Consider the following 22,990-nt stretch of genomic DNA (forward strand, 5'->3'; position numbering starts at 1 on the left):
GTGAAATCAATTGACTCATCAGCTGAACTGATTTCACTGATTCAGTTGAACTGATCAGTTGGGCTCTTCATCAGTTGAACACTTCATCAGCTGCCCGGGCTTCTGAAAGTCTTCTGCTGAACCACCTATCAACTGGATAATCAGTTGAACTGCTCTTGATACTTCATTTGTCCTGGTTCAGTTCTTTCGATCAGTTGGCACTTTCAGTTTGCGTCTCGATAGCTTCAGTTTAAGCTTGGTAACTGATCAGTTCGAAGCCTGATCAGTTTCAATTTCTGCGCAGTTATGTAAATTCTTTAGAAACAAACAAACAAGTTTTGTTAACATAAAAATCAAGATTGCGAACATGAAATGTTCCAACAAGTTTCGATTTCATAAATGTTTCATCCACAGAATTTCCTTCTCATCAGTCTGTAAATCTTGAGCTTTCACTTCTTTGAGTTTTTCCTAAATTTTTGTCAGGAGGGATCTTGGTCTTGATTCAATTTCACTTATTCTTGCAGGCACGATTGTGCTGACAGTGAACTACGATTACTTTCCCGATATCCTTTTGGCTAAACGTATTAGCTATCTTGTTAGCCTTAGGTCATACTCTTTCAATAGTTCGATCCACCATCTATTCCTCATGTTTAATTGTTTTTGTGTGAACGCTATTTGAGACTATGATGATCAGTAAATATCTCACATTTGGTACCAAAGAAGTAGTTCATCTGGATTTTTGGCACAAATACAATTGCAGTTAATTCAAGATCATGCGTTGGGTAATTTGTTTTTCACATGGTTTTAATTGTCTCGATGCATAGGCAATTACTTGCCCCTTTTGAATGAGAACACATCATAATCCTCCCTTTGACGTGTTTCTACCTTCTTCGAGAAGTTCTAATACTGGCGTAGAAGTGAGTTTCTTGTTCAGTATCTAAAAATTGTTCTCATATTTTTCACTCTAATTGATCTAGAATTGTTCTGAGTGAGCTTGGTGAGCCAAAGAAAATCCTTTGACATATTTTCTATAATAGCCGACTAATCCCAGAAATCTTCGGATTCTATTCCAGTTTTCGGTCAAGGCCAGTCCATTATTGCCTCCACCTTCTTCCGATCCCCTGATATGCCCATTTCGGATATTATATGACCCAAGAATGTGACGTTTTTTAGGCAAAATTCACACTTCTTGAATTAGTAAATAGTTTTTTTTCTATGAGCATATGCACTATATATTTCTCTAAGCATATGCAGACTAAGGCAAAGATGTTCCTTGCGGTCTTATCACTTGTTGAATATGAAAACTAAAGTTTCAAGAACGAAACTTCCAATAAGAAAGGTGGGATGTGAGGAGTCGAATTTTGGAAGAAAATTACGTAAGTAATAAACTTCCGAACTTTTAGCTCAAGCTTGTCAAATTAAAAGCTCAATAATTGTCCTTAAAATTTCGACTCAAGATGTTCAAAATCCAGCATAATGGAGCTCGAGACGTCGCAAAACCGCAAAGGCAGAAGTGTAGACACTCGAAGGCGCAAACCCCTAGCTCATGAAGTCTTCTAACTAGCTCAATGAAGCTCATTCATAATGTCCTAAGAAGGCCAAAAATGCAGCTAGGGGATGATCTAGGAGTTGAACATAATTAAGTTGCAAGAAGTGACCTTTTAACTAATCTAGATGACTCTTGAATTGGCTAGCAACTTGGACCATCATTGGAGGTATTTTGAAGGAAAAAGATTGGTGGGAGCGGGCAACCCTACAGCCATATTTTTCCTATAAACACCCTACCATATGCTGAAGAAATGCTACACAAAATCCTCCCAAAGCCTCTCAACCATTCGAGTAACACAAGGCTGCCAAAATCGTGCCATCCAAATCGAGTTCATGCAGCAGCAAAGTAACATTTCAAGGCAAAATTCGGTCCATTTGTTCACTTATAATTCAATCCAAAAAGTGCCCAAAGAAGTTGGGTGACAATCGAGTTACAACAGAGTTATTCAAACCACACTATTCTAACTTTCTCGAGCAAGAAGTTGTCGTGTTTTTGAGTGATTAGTCGAGTTCATACAACATCTAGCCAACAATTTGAAGATGTTTTTCTCTCCATTTATATATCTTACTTCAATCCAAGCAGTGCCCAACTAAGCACCAAGAGTTCGGGAAGAATTTGATCACCAATCTAGTTATGATCAAGTCTACCTCGAGCAAACAAAATTGTGTGTTTCTAGTCAAGATTGTGCAGTTTCTAACCAGTATTTTAATATTCTTCCTTGCCCGAGGATCTCATTCAGAACTTATTCGAGGTGATGTCCAAAATAGAGTTTAAGTCCTATTCGATTTCAGCCTAGATTTTGTCCAAACTTCAATCAAGTTCTCACTATACCTTTGAATTACGGTAAGTGGGCTTATATATGTTTTAAAGGCTTATGTATGAGTTAAAATTCGATCGTATACCGCATGTTTTGTTTTGAATTGTTTGCTTCACATTTGCATATTTTGCTAAGTTCTGTTCCGATCCGATTTTTGTTACGTCCTTTTCGTTTCGATTTGATCCTTTAGATCTGTCTATTTCGTCCCAATAGGATAAGTTTGTTTGATATGATTCCAATGATAGCGTATCGGGAAAGCTTGTGAGGGAAAATGCCCCAAATGGAACCCGAATGCGGGAAAATGCCCCAAAGGGAGCCCATTTACAGAAGAATACCCTAGAGAGAGGCAAAGATCAAGGATAGCTCATGGTCATTATTATAAGATCTGTGTTCAGTATATAATTCTGATTTGATAAGACTTTGTTGTGTTCAATTTTGATATGATCTGATCGATATAACTTTTGAACTCTATTTGTTCCGTGTTCGACCTTTACTTTGAAAAATGATCGCTTTAAAGATATGCACATTTATAACTTGTTATTCTGGTATTCGATCGGTCCCCACTTACTGAGTGTTTTCCAAAATGCTCACGCCTTACATCCCTCCCCAAATTATAATTAAGAACAGGTGGAAGAGGCGGAACAAGATCAATTTTCATGCTGGTGAAGAAATCCAGAGATGTGAAGATCAAGTCGCTGATTTCATGATTATAATTTATTCGTTTTCGCATTTCGCACTTTTCTTTGTAAGAACAACTTCCGTATTATTCGGATTTTTTAACATGTAAAGACGATGTTCTTTTATGAATTAGACTGGATTTTGACTATTTGCTATGAAGCTTATTGTTTTCAATTAAATTGTTCAACAATGTTGTCATCAATGTCTCAGTTTCGGGACGTGACATTTATGTGTTATATAAAAGGTTTACTAATGGGAAGTTTAGAAAATAAGAAATTGGATTGATTGAATTTTATTTACTTTCTTTTAATAAGTGTTAGGATCTTATGCCTAGATAGGAGAATTGAAACGTCTGCTATTCATTTTCTTAAAACGTACTAGAATTTTTTTTTTAAACCCTTAAAAATACGTTTTAATGCAACCATGTAAAAAATATATTTTAAATATGTAAATAAGTACATCATAATTAATTAATGCAATTAAAACAATTAATTGAAATACACAAGAAATTTAATAACTTGTATGCATATGGTTCGCGTGGACCTTCAAATTTTCAGGACATTACAATCTTCCCCCTTAAATTGAATTTCGTCCTCGAAATTCGCTTATCCTTGATAATCAAAAGTTCAAAAAATTAGTTCTAGTATCCCAAAAATCCACGCTTCCGCTGTGCTACTCTGATAATACTTAAGTTCTAGAATGTCCTTATGTCTCCTTGATCCCAATTGAATCTACCTTCTAAATCCTTATTTGCGATTTGCAACTTAAAAAGACCCATGATGACTTAATGCTATATTATTATAATCTCGAACTTCAACTTTTCTTACAATTCCCAATATTAAAATATGGATGACCACACTTATCGTATATTATTTTCCTTATTTTGTACCCCAAAATGTGCATCAATCTATCAAATTTCAATCTTAAAATCTCAAACACACCTACAAATTCTTAGATTTTCACGCTTAATATTGATTCATCCCATAATACCCTTGATTAACATCCCTTATAACGTTATAACCTAATATCTCTCAGGGTTCTAAATATTCTTACAAGCCTAAATCATCGAAAATTCTTAACATTTAAACCATTCAATTCTCACTTAATGCTACACTAGTCCCCAAATTCGTTAGCCATTGCAAAACTAAATTCTTAATTTCCTCAAAAATTATCCTAATTGGTCCTTAATGTCGAAAATTCCACAGTTAACCCATTAATTTTTGGCATTCTTAATTTCCTTCCACAGGTTTCCCATAACATAATTTCGAAAAGTTTAAACTTTTTTACCCCCAAATCAATTCTCATAGCCAATATTACCTTTCATCACAACTTAAATTCCCAATTTATACATTTTCTTACTTCCAAAGATAATTGCAGTCTTCGAACCATTATTACTTATGAGTAATTCCCAAAAATTAATTCAACTAGTAACCATAAATCATAAATATTTTCTTAGAAAATCTACGTGTCCCAAAATGATCGAGCAAAACTTGCATTGTGTAATCCTCAATAAAAATATGGTTTTGTATGCTCGAAAATTAATCGCAAGTGCACGATGTCAAGTAATAGTATAATGTACGTGAGTACGAGTATCGTTCCACTGAAGACTGTATTTTACAATTATTATTTTCAGTTATCAAATCTTTAGCAACAAAATTTGAATGGTCGTTTATTACTACTATGCTCCAATAAAAATGCCAATAAAAAGGTTCAGGAATTAAATAGTGAGATATAATATCTAGAATAGTTAATTAAAATTCAATGAAAAATGAATTTGTTGGGAATTTCAGTTCACCTACCCCTCGTTGATTTATTAATTCGTTCGATAGTGATTTATGCTTCCGACAAGATTTCATATTCGATTGAACACGCCCTCTCGAGCTATGCTAAACTAACTCTACTCAATGAAGTAATTAAATGTCTTTAATTATTATCAAGAGTGAATCGCATGTCGATCTATGAAATCCCCTAGTTTTCGTCCTACCACACTATGACTATCGGCGCGTATCCAATTTCATATGTCTATGTAAACTGTAGATCCACGGACTATGCTACTTGTTCCTATCACAAGCTATTCTCTCGAACTCACTCGCAGTATAAGATTATTATTAAAGTTAGCTTCTCTTTAATAATTATAATGAAAACAATAGCATAATCAAGAATAAACCAACAATTGAAATACGAATTAACTAAATCGGTTTCGGAGTAGGATCCCCTTAAATCCCAACAAAATGTTTAAAGGATAAAAACTAAATTATAAATACTAGATTTGACGAAAAACACGAAGAACGATGCCCGGAAATCTTCGAATCTTCAATCCAAACGCTTTCTCCAAGCTTTTCTCTCCTCCTCATGCTCCTTGGCTTCTGAATATCCTAAAAGTCGTCCCCCAAACCCTTCCATATCATCCATATCCAGAAAATAAGGTAAGGAATCGGCCAAGAAATCTTTCCAAAATTACAACCGCGCCCAGGCGCACATGATTTTCCGCCCGGACGGATGGCTTGCGCAGATCTTGTTTTAAATCTTTTTAATCGACGCGCCCGGACGGACATAAGTTTCCTCCTGGGCGGATGAGTTTCACAAATTTCTTTTTTTTTTTTTCTGAGCTTCCCGGCACTGATGGTGGCACAACCCTTTACAGAACCATTGCTGCTCTGATACCAACTGAAACGTCTGCTATTTGTTTTCTAACATACTAGAAATTTTTTTTTAACCCTTAAAAATACGTTTTTAATGCAACTATGTAAAAAAATATATTTTAAACATGTAAATATGCACATCATAATTAATTAATGTAATTAAAACAATTAATTGAAATACACGAGAAATTTAATAACTTGTATGCATATAGTTCGCGTGGACCTTCAAATTTTCGGGACATTACAAAAATAATTGGCAAATTTCTTTGATTGAAATTTAATGATTATCTAGTATTTAAATGACGGCTTATGAAAGGAATAAAACATTTAGTTTTTCTCGAAAAATATAGTTAATATTGAGATCATGAGGTTCTTTCAAACTGATTCTCGAACATCCAAAAAATTAGGTAGACAAAGTAGAAAAGTCATAACAAATCTCAAAGATAAACGATCAACCCTTTCATCGGCCCATAATCCGACCCTTTACCCGTGCTCATAACACTTACCAAACACAATTCTAAAAAAATACTTCTAAATCCTTTTTTCTACACCTTTTGAATTGAAAATATTAGAAGCCCAACCAAATAATGTGTAACGAACAAAATCAGACTAGGGTCTTGTTAGGTAAAATCTGCACAGCAGAATGGTATGCACAGTTTTTGTCACACGTTCCCAAATAATGTCCGCACAAAATCTGTTCAAACATATATGTGTTTCTGCAATTTTCAGGTGCAACTAATAAGTAGATGATAACAACTCAGTCTGCTATAAATGCCACTCCCAGCTCCGTTGTGTGCAACAAAACTTCACAGAACACGCCAATTTTTATCAAGAACGTAGAAATCAATTTCATCTTCCGAAACATCTGAGTATAGAAGAGGTAAGAGTTGAAGATAAGAATTTCAGCCCAGCTGATCCTCCAGGGAAGTAGGAGATGACGTAGTACGAGAGAGCAATCACCTACCAAAGCAAAGTTCAAGAAATCGAAACAATATTAAAGGTAAATTAAGAAGAACTATGTACCGTGTACCACAACTAGTGTAATTGTTTCAATGCTCCATATTCTACCACATTCTAAACTTCGATTTCTACGATTTTCTTCATTCTTACCTCGCAGTTAGACCTACTGAGTAAACTCCTACTTATAAGAGTACATTTTTCTAATGGTGGCCAAAAGCACAACAGTCAGCATAAAATGCCTATCAGTTTCAGAAGAAAATGCTGAGGAAATGGGAGGAATTAATAATCACAAATATCTACTAAATATACATTTATCCACAACCATATCAATTTTTTCAAAACTTATATCATGTTTAATCCAAACTAATTTAAGCTTTATAAAAAAATAATAACAAACTGTTGCCCCGGCCACCCACATTTTTCTTGCAACCACCAGTCCACACCTTCCACACCCCCAAGATTCATTCTGACTGACGGTCGCCAAAGCAACACTAGTTTTTAACATGTAGGGGGTAGAATGCCAGGGAAGAAACAAAAACAATTGAAACTAAAATTTTGATTAAAATTAAGTTTATACTAATCGTTAATATTTTTAGTATAGTAATTCAAATTCTTCTGATTTTGAAAAACTAAAATGTAAAAAATAAATTGCATACAAAAATCAATTTTAAATATCTTATAGCACTTTTGTAGACCATAGTTCAGTTCCATTTTGTTTTGAGAGAAAAATTATACACACACTCAGTGTGTTATTTAAAGGTAGAGAAAGGAACACTAATAAATGAGGAAGGCTCAGGATGCGTCATCGTGAATTCTGAGAACATAATAAGGCATCTCAATGGCTCAACTTCAATCCAGCAGGGACATCTCCTGGTCCCACTCCAAGTTTCAGACTAGATGCCAGAGTCGGACACAGCTCTTTCAAAATTAAAAATGGCATAAAGAATAGGGCATTGAATTATCTACAGAACCAATAAGGCAATAAAGAGTACATTATTCCCTTGAGAGAGTTGATATTCAAGACTAACGCACAGGGCTGAAAGCAGTGCCAGATTCAAAGCACAAAAAAGTCCAATCACAGTACTGTCCACTCTAGTTTTGCTGGGAAAAAGATATGCTAGGAAAGTTTAATGCAGTATCTAAAAACCTCATTCATTAGCAGAACAGGTCAAGATTTCCTCTATGACAAATACATAAACAAGATCAATTGGAGAAGAGGAATATAAAATTAGAACGAATGTGTTAATTATGAGGATAATTGTTATGGGAGAGGGTGGGAGTTTCATACCTGCAGTATGGAGAAGAAACCTGAAAGAAAATAGCTGTGAAGAACCATGGATGCATAAACTGTACCCACCATGCTGCCAACAAATCCTAACGTGAAAGAAAGTCTCTGCAGAAAGGAAAATGTGATTGACTGGGTTCAAAGACTTCCAGGAAAGTGGATGGAAGAATACAAAAGTGGAAAAGACGACTCATTCTATTCCTGGAAGGAAAAATAATGAATAAATTAAATTTCTAAAAAAATATAATTATAATACCTCCTTAGAAAACATGTGTTGAAGCTGACTCTTTGGACCTTTGAGGGCAAAGAGCGAACCAACTATGAAGGCACAGCCAATAGTGAAGCAGATAGCAAATTTTTGAGGCTTCAGCACCATCGCAGGCAGGAATATGGTGAAAGCAATGAAGATGAAGAAAAATCCAGTAGCAAGGAACAATCCAAAGTACATAAGAGATTTTCCAGAGGGAACAATGCTTGTAGCAGAGTTGAAGTTCCTGGGTAACCCCCTCATTCCTTTAGATACCCTGTCGAGGAACAAAAATTGAGGTCTAGGAAACAGATGAAACAAATTGGAAAATATTTCCGCCATAATCACATATTTCAATACAACTGACAGCCAAGGCTAGGGCTTATGTTCATTATATTCTGATAGCTTGGAAGAAGACAGCTAGAAAAGCCACATAGAGCTGTAATTTCCTGTTGCTAGATTGGAAAAAAAAACGAACCAAATTAAGGCAAGTTTTTGCTACTAGGTTGTTTCATCTTGTCAAGTACAAGTGCTTCTCGAGGTAGAGTACAATATTATGCAGAAATCAAGCAATGATTTGCTCACAAGGCCAGAGAGAAAGGGAGCTGGTAGGAAATCTGTCCAAAGCTTCCTGTGGTGCTCAAGTCAAATGCTTGATATTCCACTTCCTCTGTTATTAAGGTGAAAAATGTTTGACAGTGAATATCGGGCCTTTTCCATCCATATATCACTATCAAACTCTTAGTTTCGTACACATGCATCTACAAATTTGATAAATCTTATACTTATTCATCATTACAGCAGTAAAATAAAACCAAGTGTAAAAATTCCTTTTCAAAACATTCTAATATTAGTGTACCACATTGATCATCTTCAACATTATTTGAAAACTAAGAAGACAAGTGTAGCATACCCTATCTAAATGTAGGTTGTTCGCAGAGGTAGCCCATACATTTGGAAGCGTGGCAGACCTAACTTTATTCAATATTCTGTTTTACTGTAAGTTGCAGAAGCAGGACTGTTGGTCGAGTGAGTGAGTGAGTTAGGCAGTTATATGAAATAACACATTTTGCATTTTGATTGGTATTATTTACTACAGAAGTTATTAGTGATGCCTGGGAAAGGTGAAAGTGAAAAGATCAAGGACTCATGGAAGCCCTATTATATTCTTCTTTATGTTAGTTGATTATTGTTGACATATAAGCATAATCTTGTGATTGCAACAGTGGTTTTCCTGAATGTTATATCTCTCAAAATATGAAATCAATGGTGGAACACAGAATGGTGCTTACAGCAAATGGGTTCTTATCTTCTATACAACAGATGGTTAAGACATGTGATAACCACAACATAATAACATAGACAGTAATAAAGGAGAAATTATTTCCTACTGCAGTTCATTTATATTTTCTAAGTCTATCCACGCGAGAAAAATCAATTTTGTTTGCGTTTAAAATACTCTTGGCATATTTTCGAGGATTCTCACAAGAACTGTCCCAGATGTACTATCTATTTTCGATGATTCTCACAAGAATTGTCCCATATGTACCATCTAGGAAGGTGATAAACACTTCCATATTCGTAAGCGTATTAGACACTGAAAAAATTATCAGTCTACAAATCCTACTTCGAAAAATATGAAATATGCGCATTCAGGACCTGTTGGGTATATATATTGGCTTGGTTGGTGTAAAATTTGAAGACTAAAAAATTATAAAGGAGAAGCATAGTTGAAATTTGGGAAGAATCCTAGTTAACACCACAAAAACCAACCTGTTTCAAAAGTTTTCTTTTCTATATTATTTTCCCTACAACTCCAAACAAGAGAAACACAAAATAACCAATGTCCAGCCACTTGTTCCCCGTGGAAATAATTACTAAACGGACTAGTCATACATAAAAAAGAAATTTATTTCCACTATAGATCCGTTATCTTTTCATTTAATAAAAAAGAAATTTATTTCCACTATAGATCCGTTATCTTTTCATTTAATAAGTGCTACAAACCCAATACTAAGGGCAAAGTTTCAGAAGCAGGACTGTTGGTCGAGTTAGTGAGTTAGGCAATTATATGAAGTTACAAGTTTTGCATTTTGATTGGTATTATTTACTACAGAAATTATTAGTGATCCTGGAAAAGGGGAAGGTGAAATTATCAAGGACTCATGGTAGCCCGTTATAGCTTTCCTAAGGAAAAAAATTAGGCTAACACAAGAATCGGCAAATACTAGCACCAGTTCATATGTTTAACCAACTATTGATGGTGTCAACAAGTGAAGATATAAGCTGCATTAGCATTTGCAAATCTCTATTGATAAAAAAAAATATCTAATGTATGCTTTTATGACGCACCACTGATAACCAAACAATAAATTCTTCTCTCAGCAATTAACAACAGAACATGGATCTCAAACAGTAACACTAATATCAAACCAAATAAAACCGAAGAGTAACATCCTCGAATTATTGACGACGGGTAGGTTTTTGGAAACCTTACACATCGAAAGTACTGGTGACTTTGTCGTTAGCGGTGCGCACGGCGGCTTCGATATCGAATGAGGAATCTATGTCGGCTTCGGCTTCGGATTTGGAAGCGGCGGCGTAAGCATTCCAGTCAGCCAGTAAAGACGACGTCGGCTGGCCGATTTCACTGCTCGGACCGCCGGTGAACCACCCCGGACTTGTTTTCTGCATATTTATATTTCTAACTAATTGTACTTTGCTGCTCTAAAATAACATTTTAAAAACAAAGAAAATATTTTAGTCTCTTTTATTTTTTGATTTGATAATTTGTCCATTATATCTTTAATTTAAAAATATATTTTGATTTTAATTATTCTTTTTGCTAAAAGTCACTGATAAATCAAATTTTATTCCTTTGATATTGATGTTAATAAATTTTTAACAGTATCTATTCGAATTCCTTATAGACAAGATAATACGATAATTTACTAAGAAAAAATTTTCCAGTAGTGATAATATCAAAAATAAAGAATTATTATTTCTGAAAATTTTGAGAAAAATATTCAATACTATAAATTACCAGCATCTTCTAATACGAAGATCAATAGATATGATAGTTTTAATTTTAGATTTGATTATATCATAAAAACAATTGAAAAACAATCCCTCTGAAAGGGGGATATGATTCATTTAGTTTGTTATCACAAAAGTTTATTAATATTCATAAGCAATCATATAAATTTATGCATTTAGGAATGATCCAAGTAGGTTTAAAACCTCTTACAAGATTAGGTTTAAACACAACAGCCTTAATTATCGTCAGAGATCAAACGCATAATAAATTTAAAGATTCTTTATTATGAAAAATAGAGTCCTCGTTATGTGAAGGACCTATACATTTTAATTGCTTCCCTAATTTTCTTATTTTGCTTTTTGATCCAAATATCATAAAAGCACTCACTTTAAATATAAAGACTGAGGATTTTAATATGATAGATGGAACAGAAAACGTTGCTATATTATATATAATTTGCTATAAAGTAATGAATTCAACTATTTCTAATGTTAGAATTAATGCTAATCAAATTAGTTCTAAAAGAGAAGAAACTACTCTTTTTATAAGTGATATTAATAAAAGTAATATTATGATTCTCAAAACAATTATTTGGAGTCAAGTACTCTTCCAGAAATCTGAAAAATAGAAAATATTACTCCTTCTCTTAAAGAAGAATATAAATTAGAAAGTATTGTTCACTATGTAGATGGTGATATTGAAATAAAATTCTCATCTCAAAGACATCTACGTATTAAACTACCTGAAGAAATTATAAATTATACTTCTTCTATATCTGATTTTGAAATAAATAAGTATATATCATATTCAGAAAACCAATGAAAATATTTATCAAACCTGAATATAAGGTTGATCTACCTGAATCAAGTAATTCTAGATTTCAAAGAAGTTACTCCGTTAATAATAGAACTTCTAATTATCATACCTTTTCTGAGAAGATGGCTCGTTTGTATATAGAGAATATACTGAGACTGCATGGAGTTCCAAGTGCAATTGTCTTAGATCATGACCCTCGATTCACTTCAAAGTACTGGACTAATTTACAAAAAAATGGGTACACGACTTGTGATGAATATTGTGTACCATCCTCAAACAAATGGTCAAAAATAGCATACAATCCAAATACTCGAGGATATGCTTCGAGCTCTATTTATGGACTTTTAAAAAAATGTTTGCAAGAAGTTTATCATTAGTGAAATTCTGTTATAATTACAATTTTCAAGTGATTATTGATATCAAAGCTTTGTATGGATGAAGATTTGGATAACATGTCTGTTGTGATGTGAAAAGCAATTGACTAGACCTGAGATTATTTAAGAAATGCATGAAAAAGTTCAGTTGATTCATCAAAGAATGCAAGCTACCCATGACAGTAAAGCGAGCTATGAGATTGTTGATCATATTGAAACTTGTGCTTATCATTTGGATTTGTCACACTCGTAGTCTGACATCTACGATGTATTTCATGTTTCTATGTTGTACAAATATGATCCAGATTTGATTCGTGATTCAGCCTGATGATGCTGAACTTGATCCAACATTGTCGTATACTGAGCATCTTGTTTGTATTCTAGATCGCTAAGAAAAAGTTATTCGTAATAAAGTTATAACACTTGTTCGAGTTCAGTGGACGAGACATGGGGTAGAAGAATCAATGTGGGTGACAAAGAAGAAGATGAGAGCATATTATACATTATTTTTTGATTCCTAGTATGGATTTATTGTATTTGTATAACGTGTAAAATATATGTTTGTAAACAGAAATTTCAAGGACGAATTTGTTTCAAGGCATGGAGAAATGAAAGGCCTTTTAGTAAATTATCCGATAATTTGGCATCATTCAAATAGTTATTGAGTTGTTAAATTAAATAATTATTTATGAAAAATAAATTTAGAAAAGTGTGTTAAAATATGTTTTTTAAAATATTGGAGAATTTAAACGATATAAAATACATTCGGAGTTTAAATAACACTCCAGGAACAAAATAAATTCAATTTCTTTGTTATTTAGTGTTTTGTTCGTGAGAAATATAATCCTCCATGTTTTCCCATTTCTAGCCCATTTTCCAGCTCGTTTCTGTCACGTTCGGCAAGTTTTCAGGCGAGAATTCGCTTTCCCTGTTCCAGCATTTCTATATTTCGAGTTTTAGAAATTATTTGAGCACCAGTTCAATTTTTTATCCAATATTCAAGCTCTTTCCTAGGCACTGAGTAAGCTGTCAGAATTGGAATTTCACACGCTTCGATTTAATTCGTTTTCTTCACTTTTACCACACCATTATTGATTGTTAATTGAGTTTATATTATAGGTTCCACTATTGGAAGTCGTCGAGGTATGTTTTTGAAGAGCCTCTAAATTATCACGGAATTATTAGTGAGATATTTTGGAGAATTTGTGATCGCTCAATGTTTATTAGATTGAGTAGCGATTATTTAGCTAAGATTAAAATAATCGTGACTTAAATAGTTGAAATTTTTGGAAAATATATCCGTCGAGTTGAGATGTTGGGAAAATAATTCAACCTTGGATATTTTAGAAATATAATTGAATTATCTAAGGTATTGTTGTCGGTTTATTAAATATTTGTGGAATATTTAAATCTTTGTAGGCCGAAGTGATAAAGTTGGAAGTAAAAATCTATCTTTGGATCTTCGTGAGTTGGTATTAGTATGTTACAGTTGGTAATATATGACGGTAACACGTAAATTACGTTTTAAGTATATTTATGTATTTTTATGGATGCTTATGTGTATTGTTAAATTTCTCATTAATGTATATGTTAATTTATGTGACATATTTCATGGTATTTAGATTAGAGAATGATATTATGACATACATTTTTAGCTATATCTTTCTTGTTGAGCATTACATTTGTTACTTGTTATTAAGCGCATGTTTTATATCTCAGGATCATGATATAGCTGATAGGCCTATATTGATACAATTGAGATTGTAGATTCGGTTGAGTAATACCACCTGCTAGTGCAGCTCTTCAGAGTTCTGTTCAGTTGTGACATCCTGTTGTATCGTGACTGATGTGTATAGGCTGAATCGTGGGTATTTGTGTTAGCATTACGACGTATAGGCTATTGTCGTGGGGTGTTTGTGTTAGCATCGTGACATACTTGACATGTCGGTTCTGTTGTATGATTATAGTTTCTATGTACATTGTTGCTCGAGCAGTACTACTATTGTTATCGTAAAGTTTATTGGCTCCTGCTACCCGTCCTTATTGAGTCATGTTTCATGAATTGAATAATTTATTGTAAATATGTTTATGCATGATTTATATTAATATTTATTGTTTATTTGTTTTATATCAGAACCATAACCTCAGTTGTTTACTGGAGGGCTGGTGTGGCATCTATTGGGTAAAACGATAGGTCTCCCAAGTATTTTTGCATCATCAGTGAAGGGTCCACCACTGGAGCTCGTGAGTGAGTGAGGTCGGATTGCTTTGGTCCTATCAGTATGAAATCTCCCAATAAGTCTACATATATATTGGAGTCTGTAAATTTTATGCGAGATTTTATTTCTCGGGGACATTTCCATGTATATGTATGACTATAGGGATTTTTTGTTGTTTGTTTGGAGCCTTGTCGGCTTCTTTGAATTGTTGTTTTTAGATTATTGGTTTGTGTCAGGTCGGCACTTTTATGCGATTGTTTATGAATTCTACAGTCCTTAAGTCATTTTTTATTAACATTTAATTTAAATATTTGGTATGCCCTATTTACAGGGAGTTCATGCCGAAATTTTTATAGGCACCGTGATCCGTTTTAACATATTTTAATACTATTTTCAACTAAATTTTTAATCTACTGATATTGCTTGATAATTAAATTATAACTATAATAATTGAGCCTCACAAGTATGCAAAATTGTTGTATTGATCAAAGTCTTATAGTAGAATCTTTCCGAATAAAGATATGCGTAAAATGATTATCTTCGAATCTATATAAAAAAACGTCTTATTTACTTCAAGCTGCTTACCATTTTTGTATGTTTGTAATATGATAATATGAATCTTTCGGTTTTACCAGCCACTTGTGCATATTAAAATTCACCGAGTCCGACTGACTATTTTCCCACTTAGAAACATTTTTTTCTAGTTGTCTGATGTGCCCAGCTATCTGAGAATTTATTATAGTCATTAACCGGACTGAAATCACTTGCAGTTTAAAAATCTGCAAAATATTTTAAAACGTTTATTAATCCATTCTAACTGGTAAGATGGCAACTAAAATCTTGTCCGCTGGTCAGTTTAGTTATCCTGCTGTCAGTTGAACTCAAAAATCCTGCACACAGCTAAACAACAAAATAACACAGCAAACATATAAAATATTATCAGAGGGTTTTGAAAACCATTTTAAAAAAATATTTTAAAATACATTTTAAAAGAAATATCAGTTTTAAAATGTCCTTCTTAGAACAACTAGCTCTGATACCAATTGTTGGATCGGGAAAATCCTCTAAAAACGTTGATGAGCTGCAATAGCTCGTGTTCTAAGAAAATATACACCGATGAATTAGATCAAGTTTGGTATCAAACCAAGCGGAAAAACACTCGAAATAATCCTTCGTTAAGAAACACTGATATATTTTATATCTTGTGTAACTGAATGACTGGAAATAGCTAGGGATCAGTTCTGGCTTATATCGGTTCAGTTATGGACAGAACTGAACTGATATCAGCTGAACTGATCAAATCAGTTAAGAACAAAAACAAGCAGTTAAAAAGAAATAACACAAGATATGTTTATAGATGTTCGGAGACTTCAACTGCTCCTACGTCACCCCTTCTACCACCTCGGGTAGGATCCACTAGAAAACTTTGATCTATACAACACTTTGTACAAACCCACCCAGCTAGGACATACTATTACTGCCTAAACTGAACTCCTAGACTAGATTGAAGGCAGCACCTTCTAGTCAAAACTTCTTTAATATCTATGTGAGAAAGACTACATACATAAGTTTAATGTCTTTGTGCAAGACTGAATTTGAGTGGTGGTGTATGCGTGTGTGAGAACTGATCTCTGTGAAATACCCGAAAGTGTTCTCACACACTGAGGGAAATATGCTTCTAATCTAAAGCTGATAACACGTTGAAGTGTTCCCTCAGAAACTGGGTTGATTGCTTCTTCAAAGCTGATATGCAATAAGCGTGCCCTCTCTATATTTTCCATCAACATTTATCATCGTCTTCACTGAACTTCGGCTTCTATTTATAGGCGTTTGGCTGAACATACAGTGAGACTCATTGAATGAATCCGTTGCAGTTTGAATTTGTTCTCCCAAATATATATCTGGAACATTTGTCTTTAAGTGCTGCTGTAACGTCTCTTATTGTACTATGATCATACAATAGCTTTTGTACCTTAGTGCACAGCTGGATTAAGCTTGTCGTATCTGCAAACTGGTTCGTTCCTAACTGATGTTCTGAACTGGTCAGTTGAACTGGTCTTGAATTGGTGAGGTGAAATCAGTTGACTCGTCAGCCGAACTGATTTCACTGATTCAGTTGAACTGGTCAGTTGGGCTCTTCATCAGTTGAACACTTCATCAGCTGGCCGGGCTTTTGAAGGTCTTCTTCTGAACCACCTATCAACTGGACAATCAGTTGAACTGCTCTTGATACTTCAATTGTACTGGTTCAGTTCGATCAGTCAGTTGACACTTTTCTGTTTACGTCTTCGATAGCTTCAGTTTAGGCTCGGTAACTGATCAGTTCGATCAGTTACAACATCTGCACACTCGGTAAATTATTAGAAACATAATAACAAGTTTTGTTAACATCAAAAACAAGATTGCGAATATGAAATGTTCCAACATCTACAGACAAGATTTCATTTGCAAGTATACTAGTTCAACTGATCATCAGACGAAATCCAACTACCAGCTGAAACTGATGAGTTAAGTGGAGCTTAATTATCAGCAGTACCGCCGCTCAATTGCCATATCAGATCAAATATAGATGATCAATGCGGTTTAGCACCAGTTGAGTCCAGTTTGAGTCAGCTCGACCAGTTAGCCAGCACAGAGATCAAGTCCAAAGGCAAATTAGCTGATCTTCTGGAAAAAGAAACTCAAAATCTTTGCAACTTTCAAAGCATTCAAGGCGACCAGTTGTTAGTATATTCAGTTCTATTATGTGTAAATTAACTGGTGTTTGATGTTATTTAAAGTCTGCTAGTGAAGTAGCAATTTCCCTTACATTGGTTGATATGCGCAGATGTATAATACAAGGGACGCTTATTTGATTAAATAAAAATCTTGTTCATCCAGTTAGCCTTTACATAACTGAACTGTTATTTTAAGATTTGTTGCCTAAAGTGCTTGATTGATACCAAAACTTTATTAATCGCATAAATAATTATATTTTTGAAGGGGAGATTTTCATTCAGTTTCTGAGGGGGAGTTTTGTTTAGAATTATCCCTCGAACTATAAAACTGTTTTCAAATTATTTCATTCAGTTGTTGAGGGGGAGCATTTCTTTCTGCTATTCCTCGAACTGAAAAACTTCTCGAGCTTTTTTTTATTTCTTTGATTCTCTTTTGAGAGAACTTCTTTTAGGTTTAATTGTTCAAGTTTTGTGATCATCAAAAAGGAGGAGATTTTTGGAACATTTTATGTTCGCAATCTTAATTTTGATAACAAAACTTGTTTGTTTGTTTCTAATAATATATCTTAGTGCGCAGATAGCTGAAAATGAAATAATCAGTTTGCGAGCCAAAACTGAAGCTGTCGAAGACGCCAATTGAAAGCATTCAACAGATCAACCAAACTAGACCAGTTCAACTGATGTATCGTAAATGAGTTCAACTGATTGTTCAGTTGATAGGTGGTTCAGCAGGAGAATCTCAGAAGCCCAGCCAGCCGAAGGAGTGTTTAACTGATGAAGAGCCCAACTGAGATCAGTTCAATTGTACAAGAGTGAAATCAGTTCCACTTACGAGTCAACTGATTTCACCAGTCCAACTAAATACCAGTTCAGAACATCAGTTAAGAGCAATCAGTTGCAGATCAAGACAAGCTGAACTAAGTGGAATAGAGCTGTGCGCAAAGGTACAAAAACTTTTGTCCAGTCAAAGGACAATAATGGACGTTGCATCAAAGCTTAAAGACAAAAGTGTTCCAGAAAGAATAAGACAAATTTCGAGGAACAGATTCAAAATGCAACAGATACAATAATTGAGTCTCACTTTACGATCAAACTTCGCGCCTATAAATAGAGAGTGAAGATCAGTGAAGATACAACAACAATATACAACACAAGAGAGAAAAGAGAAGGGCACGCTTCACAGTCATATCAGCATAAGAGAGAAGCATTCAGCCCAGTAGAGGGAACACTTAAACACGTTATCAGCTTTAGATTAGAAGCATCTTTCCCTCAGTGTGTGAGAACACTTTCGAGTACTTTTCAGAGATCAGTTCTCACACACACACACCCCACCACTCAAATACAGTCTTGCACAAAGACATTAAACTTGTGTATGTAGTCTTTCTCACATAGACATTAAAAAAGTGTTGACTGGAAGGTGCTGCCTTCAGTTTAGTCTAGGAGTTCAGTTTAGACAGTGGTGTAAGTCCTAGTTGGGTGAGTTTGTACAAAGTGTTGTGTAGATCAAAATCTTCTAGTGAATCCTACCCGAGGTGGTAGAAGAGGGTGACGTAGGAGCAGTTGAAGTCTCCGAACATCCATAAACGTAACATATCTTGTGTTATTTCTGTTTAACTGCTTGTTTTTGTTCTTAACTGATTTGATCAGTTCAGCTGATATCAGTTCAGTTCTGTCCATAACTGAACCGATATAAGCCAGAACTGATCCCTAGCTATTTCCAGTCATTCAGTTACACAAGATATAAAATATATCAGTGTTTCTTAACGAAGGATTATTTCGAGTGTTTTTCTCTTGGTTCTAAACCAAACTCGAGTTAATTCATCGGTGTTCAATATTTCTTAGAACACGAGCTATTGCAGCTCTTGGAGAATATTTTGTTTGAAGCACGCAAACGATCCTTCAGTTGGGTATGAGCAGTTGCGGTATTTTGGTCATATCTCTCAGCTCGGTTATTGGAATGAAGCGATTCAATATGAATTGAAAAGATAAGACAATGATCTACAAATCATCTTTAGTAGTCAAAGTCTTAATCGGAGCTTAAAATGCTGAAAAATGACGATGAAGATACTAGTTTTGCACAAACTGAAATCAGCTAGGATGGTTTTAGCACACCAGCTGAAAATGAACTAAATCAGCAGCTGAAAAGCTGAACTGAACTGAACTAGCTGCTGACCAGCTGAACTGAACCAACTGCTGACCAACTGAAACTGAACCAGCTGGAACTGAACCAGACCAGTGAACTGAACCGGACCAGTTGAACTGAACCATTTGACCAGAGTTAACCACTAGGGAAATGGTCAGCAAGGCGAATTTGACCGTTGCAATTTCAGAAACAATACATAAACTTTCCAATCGGTCATATTCTTGTATCTAACGTATATATCATTGTTGGAACCTATAAATACGACATATTGAAGATCAAACAAAAGCTTTTGAAGAGGATTCAAAGCATGGGCAGTTAGCATTAATAATTCAGCTAGTTGAGAGCACAAGCCCTTGTGTGAGGATACATTTGAGATGTACACTGTAAAGGATAAATTTCTTACACATAATCACTCACACATATACAAGAGAGTTGAACTTCAAATATTAGTTGAGTGAGTCTTTGCACAAAGTCATAAAACAATGTGTTTGTAGTCTTTGCATTTGAGACATTAAACAATATGCTGATTTTGAGGTGATGTCTTCAATCTTGAGTGTTAAGAGTTCTAGTTGGGTACTGCTCTTACAGAGTGGGTTTGTACAAAGAGTTGTATAAATCAAAGTCTTCTAGTGAATCATTCTCAAGGTGGAAGAAGGGGTGACGTAGGAGCATTTGAAGTCTCCGAACATCCATAAACAAATTCGTGTCTATTTCTTTATTGCATTTACTTATCACTTTCAAAATTTTAAAGAATTGTTGAAGCATTTTACGTGTTCTTCAAATAGAAAAATATTGCATATCAAGTGTTTGATAAAATGCTTCAACCAAAATATTTTTTACTCATTCATATGCATTACAAAATATCTAATCGGTTTCTACGAAAGATTAGGTAGGGGAAAGAGCAGAGTTGGGGCCAGACATCTTCAGACAGACTGCACAGTCAGTTGTGAAGATTCACGACAGGATGAAGACTGCTCAGAGCCGACAAAAGAGTTATGCAGATCAGCTGCGTAGGGATCTAGAGTTTGCAATGGGCGATCATGTATTCATGAAGGTCTCACTGATGAAGGGTGTTATGAGATTTGAGAAGAAGGGCAAACTCAGTTTTAGATTCATAGGACCATTCGAGATCCTAGAGAGGATTGTGACACTAGCGTACAGAGTCGCATTGCCACCAATCTGACGGGAATTCATAATGTGTTCCATGTCTCGATGCTACGGAAGTACATGTCGAATCATTTGCATGTGCTGAACTATGAGCCTCTATAGTTGACGCCAAACCTTTCTTTCTACGAGAGACCCACCCAGATATTGGACAGACACGAGAGGAGGCTCCGAAACAAGGTGATCTAGATGGTCAAAGTCAAGTGGCTGAATCATTCCGAGGAGGAGCCTACTTGGGAGATCGAGATCGAGATGAGGAGTCGTTACCCGAAGTTATTCGGTACGTTTTAAATTCGAGGACAAAATTCAATATAAGGGAGATGAATTGCAAGGTCTAGAAATTCGAACTATGTAACCTGACTGCATGCAATCAAGGGTTTTTTCTAAAATATGTATTTAATTATTTTTACTGCATTAATTACATGATCATGACATGGATATATATTTTATTTCATGGATGTTAAGATTTCATGTATTAGGGCTTTTAATAGTATTTCGCTGCTCGAACATGAACATGTAATGCCAAGGCTCAGTGGATGGGTAATATTGTCGCTAATGTCCCCTCCACTGGGTACCGCAGTTATACGTAGATGGATCAATGTACTAGAGCTGATACAAAAGTGAACACTAATGATCTGAATTCAATAAAAAGAAATGAACACATATATGTTGATATGATGATATGATGAGTTATGTTATGGATACGTTTATGTTTTGACATGTTATGTTTAATATCATTCTTTTAAGATCATGAAATGTATTTTTATTACAGTAATTTTCATCGTTGCATGATACGTATATGTACTTGTTATCACAATTCAAGCGTGTTGAGTCTTTAGACTCACTAGGTGTGAATGATGCATGTGAGCATGATGATGTGGACATTGGAGGCGCCGTAGACTGAGTAGGCGGAGCTGAGTGTGTGCTCGTTAACCCGAGGACCATACTTTTTCCGCACATTATATGTTTAATAATTAGGAGTGAAACATTGTTTATTTTATTCATTTTACAGCTTCTTATATGTTGATGGTATGACATGATTTTGACTGTTATATTTGAGATTTTTTAAAACAGTAGTTTAGGAATTTGACGAAGTTAAACTATTTAATTTTAGCATTTTTATTTAATAGTTGAATGATTGTTTAAAATGCATATGTTGGAACAATTTTCGAAAATAGCTTATAAAAAAATCAATAATAGATGTTTCATAATTAATATCATAGACCATGTATTTTTAAAATTAAGCATATAATTTCGTGCTATATGGCGTAAATGTGGTGAGTTTGATAACATATGGGTGAAATATGTTTGCTTTTTAAAAAAATAAAGAAGTTAGGATAAAGCGTTTTCTATTATGTCAAAAGTTATAATTGTCAGGCCAAAGCATAACTTTATTTTTTATACTTGTGACAGTGCAGAGTGCACCCACTTGAGTGTTAATGTATCAGACTATTAGGCTCATGAGTCTAGGGATGTGTTTGTCTATTTTTTGGTGGTGTCTCATATCTCTTAGAGATCATTCTTACTATTTATCTATCGTCGGCTATGTCTCCAACATAGACAATATGCCTATTAAAATATAATGTCACTCTTTAACGGTCCAGCCAGTTAACCTGATCAAGTAGCGCAACATCAGCATTTTGACGTACGTAAACTTCTCAAGAAGTCACTCATTCAATACTATTTTCACTCATAGATGCTTAACCCAATATATATGTTAGCTTATTAATATATTTTTTCTGAGATTTTGTGTCATTTATACCTTTATTAAAAGGGATTGATACAACTATCCCTAGAAACAAATATGCCACGGTTAACATAACCGAAAACTTGTCAGAATATTTTATTGATAAGTTAAACATTTTGTTTGAATTAAACATTAAAACCAAAGGAGTATTAAGAACAAAATTGTTTATGTTAAAATAACAATGATATCAACGTTATTCTATGATTTAAAAAATTTGAATTGCATTTTTAACAAAAATATAAATGTAGTAAAAAGATATGTACTCGATTCAACAGTTGATATCAGAACTAAGATATTGTGTTTGATCTCATGAATTGCAAGGTCGTTTTATTTTCAGAGAGATTGATGGAGAGCAAGTGGGCATGCTCTCTAAATGTGGTTATTTAAAATATATTATATAATTACGAAGACTTAGTCCTACACACAGCATTGAATACTTTGAATAAATTACATAAATTGATTGTTGAATTTAAGTACGCTCTCAAAAGCATTTATAGCAAAATGCTCATATGTGAACATTCAAGTTTAGATAATTTTGACCACTTAGACAATATTTGGTTGGAGGAATTAGGTGAGTTTATGGTTTTTTAAACCACCTAATCCCATGTTTGATAGG

General features: G+C 34.3%; 1 protein-coding gene across 2 annotated transcripts; it reads right to left on the reverse strand.

Annotated features, from left to right (window-relative positions):
• Window positions 1–6,250: 6,250 nt before the first annotated feature.
• LOC142527628 (uncharacterized) lies at window positions 6,251–10,891 on the reverse strand. 2 transcript variants are annotated; one of them, XM_075632473.1, is made up of 4 exons: window positions 10,655–10,890; window positions 8,167–8,434; window positions 7,914–8,018; window positions 6,251–6,625 (listed from the first exon to the last, which is right to left on the reverse strand). In XM_075632473.1, exons 1-4 carry the CDS (start codon window positions 10,849–10,851, stop codon window positions 6,515–6,517), a joined length of 681 nt encoding a protein of 226 aa, XP_075488588.1. In that variant the 5' UTR covers window positions 10,852–10,890; the 3' UTR covers window positions 6,251–6,514. The 2 variants fall into 2 exon arrangements, with proteins under 2 accessions (XP_075488588.1, XP_075488589.1); XM_075632474.1 differs by lacking the exon at window positions 6,251–6,625 and adding an exon at window positions 6,656–7,805 and having other exon boundaries at window positions 10,655–10,891.
• Window positions 10,892–22,990: the final 12,099 nt, after the last annotated feature.

Source organism: Primulina tabacum, chromosome 15 (assembly GCF_025594145.1).
Source record: "Primulina tabacum isolate GXHZ01 chromosome 15, ASM2559414v2, whole genome shotgun sequence".
Lineage (NCBI taxonomy): Eukaryota > Viridiplantae > Streptophyta > Magnoliopsida > Lamiales > Gesneriaceae > Primulina > Primulina tabacum.

Excerpts from the sequence above, each read along its gene's own strand:
- LOC142527628 (XM_075632473.1), bottom strand. The coding sequence starts at position 10,851 with ATGCAGAAAACAAGTCCGGGGTGGTTCACCGGCGGTCCGAGCAGTGAA. Across the intron at positions 8,435-10,654 it reads GTCACCAGTACTTTCGATGT|GGTATCTAAAGGAATGAGGG; the intron begins GTAAGGTTTCCA and ends GTTCCTCGACAG. Across the intron at positions 6,626-7,913 it reads GTTTCTTCTCCATACTGCAG|GTGATTGCTCTCTCGTACTA; the intron begins GTATGAAACTCC and ends TTGCTTTGGTAG.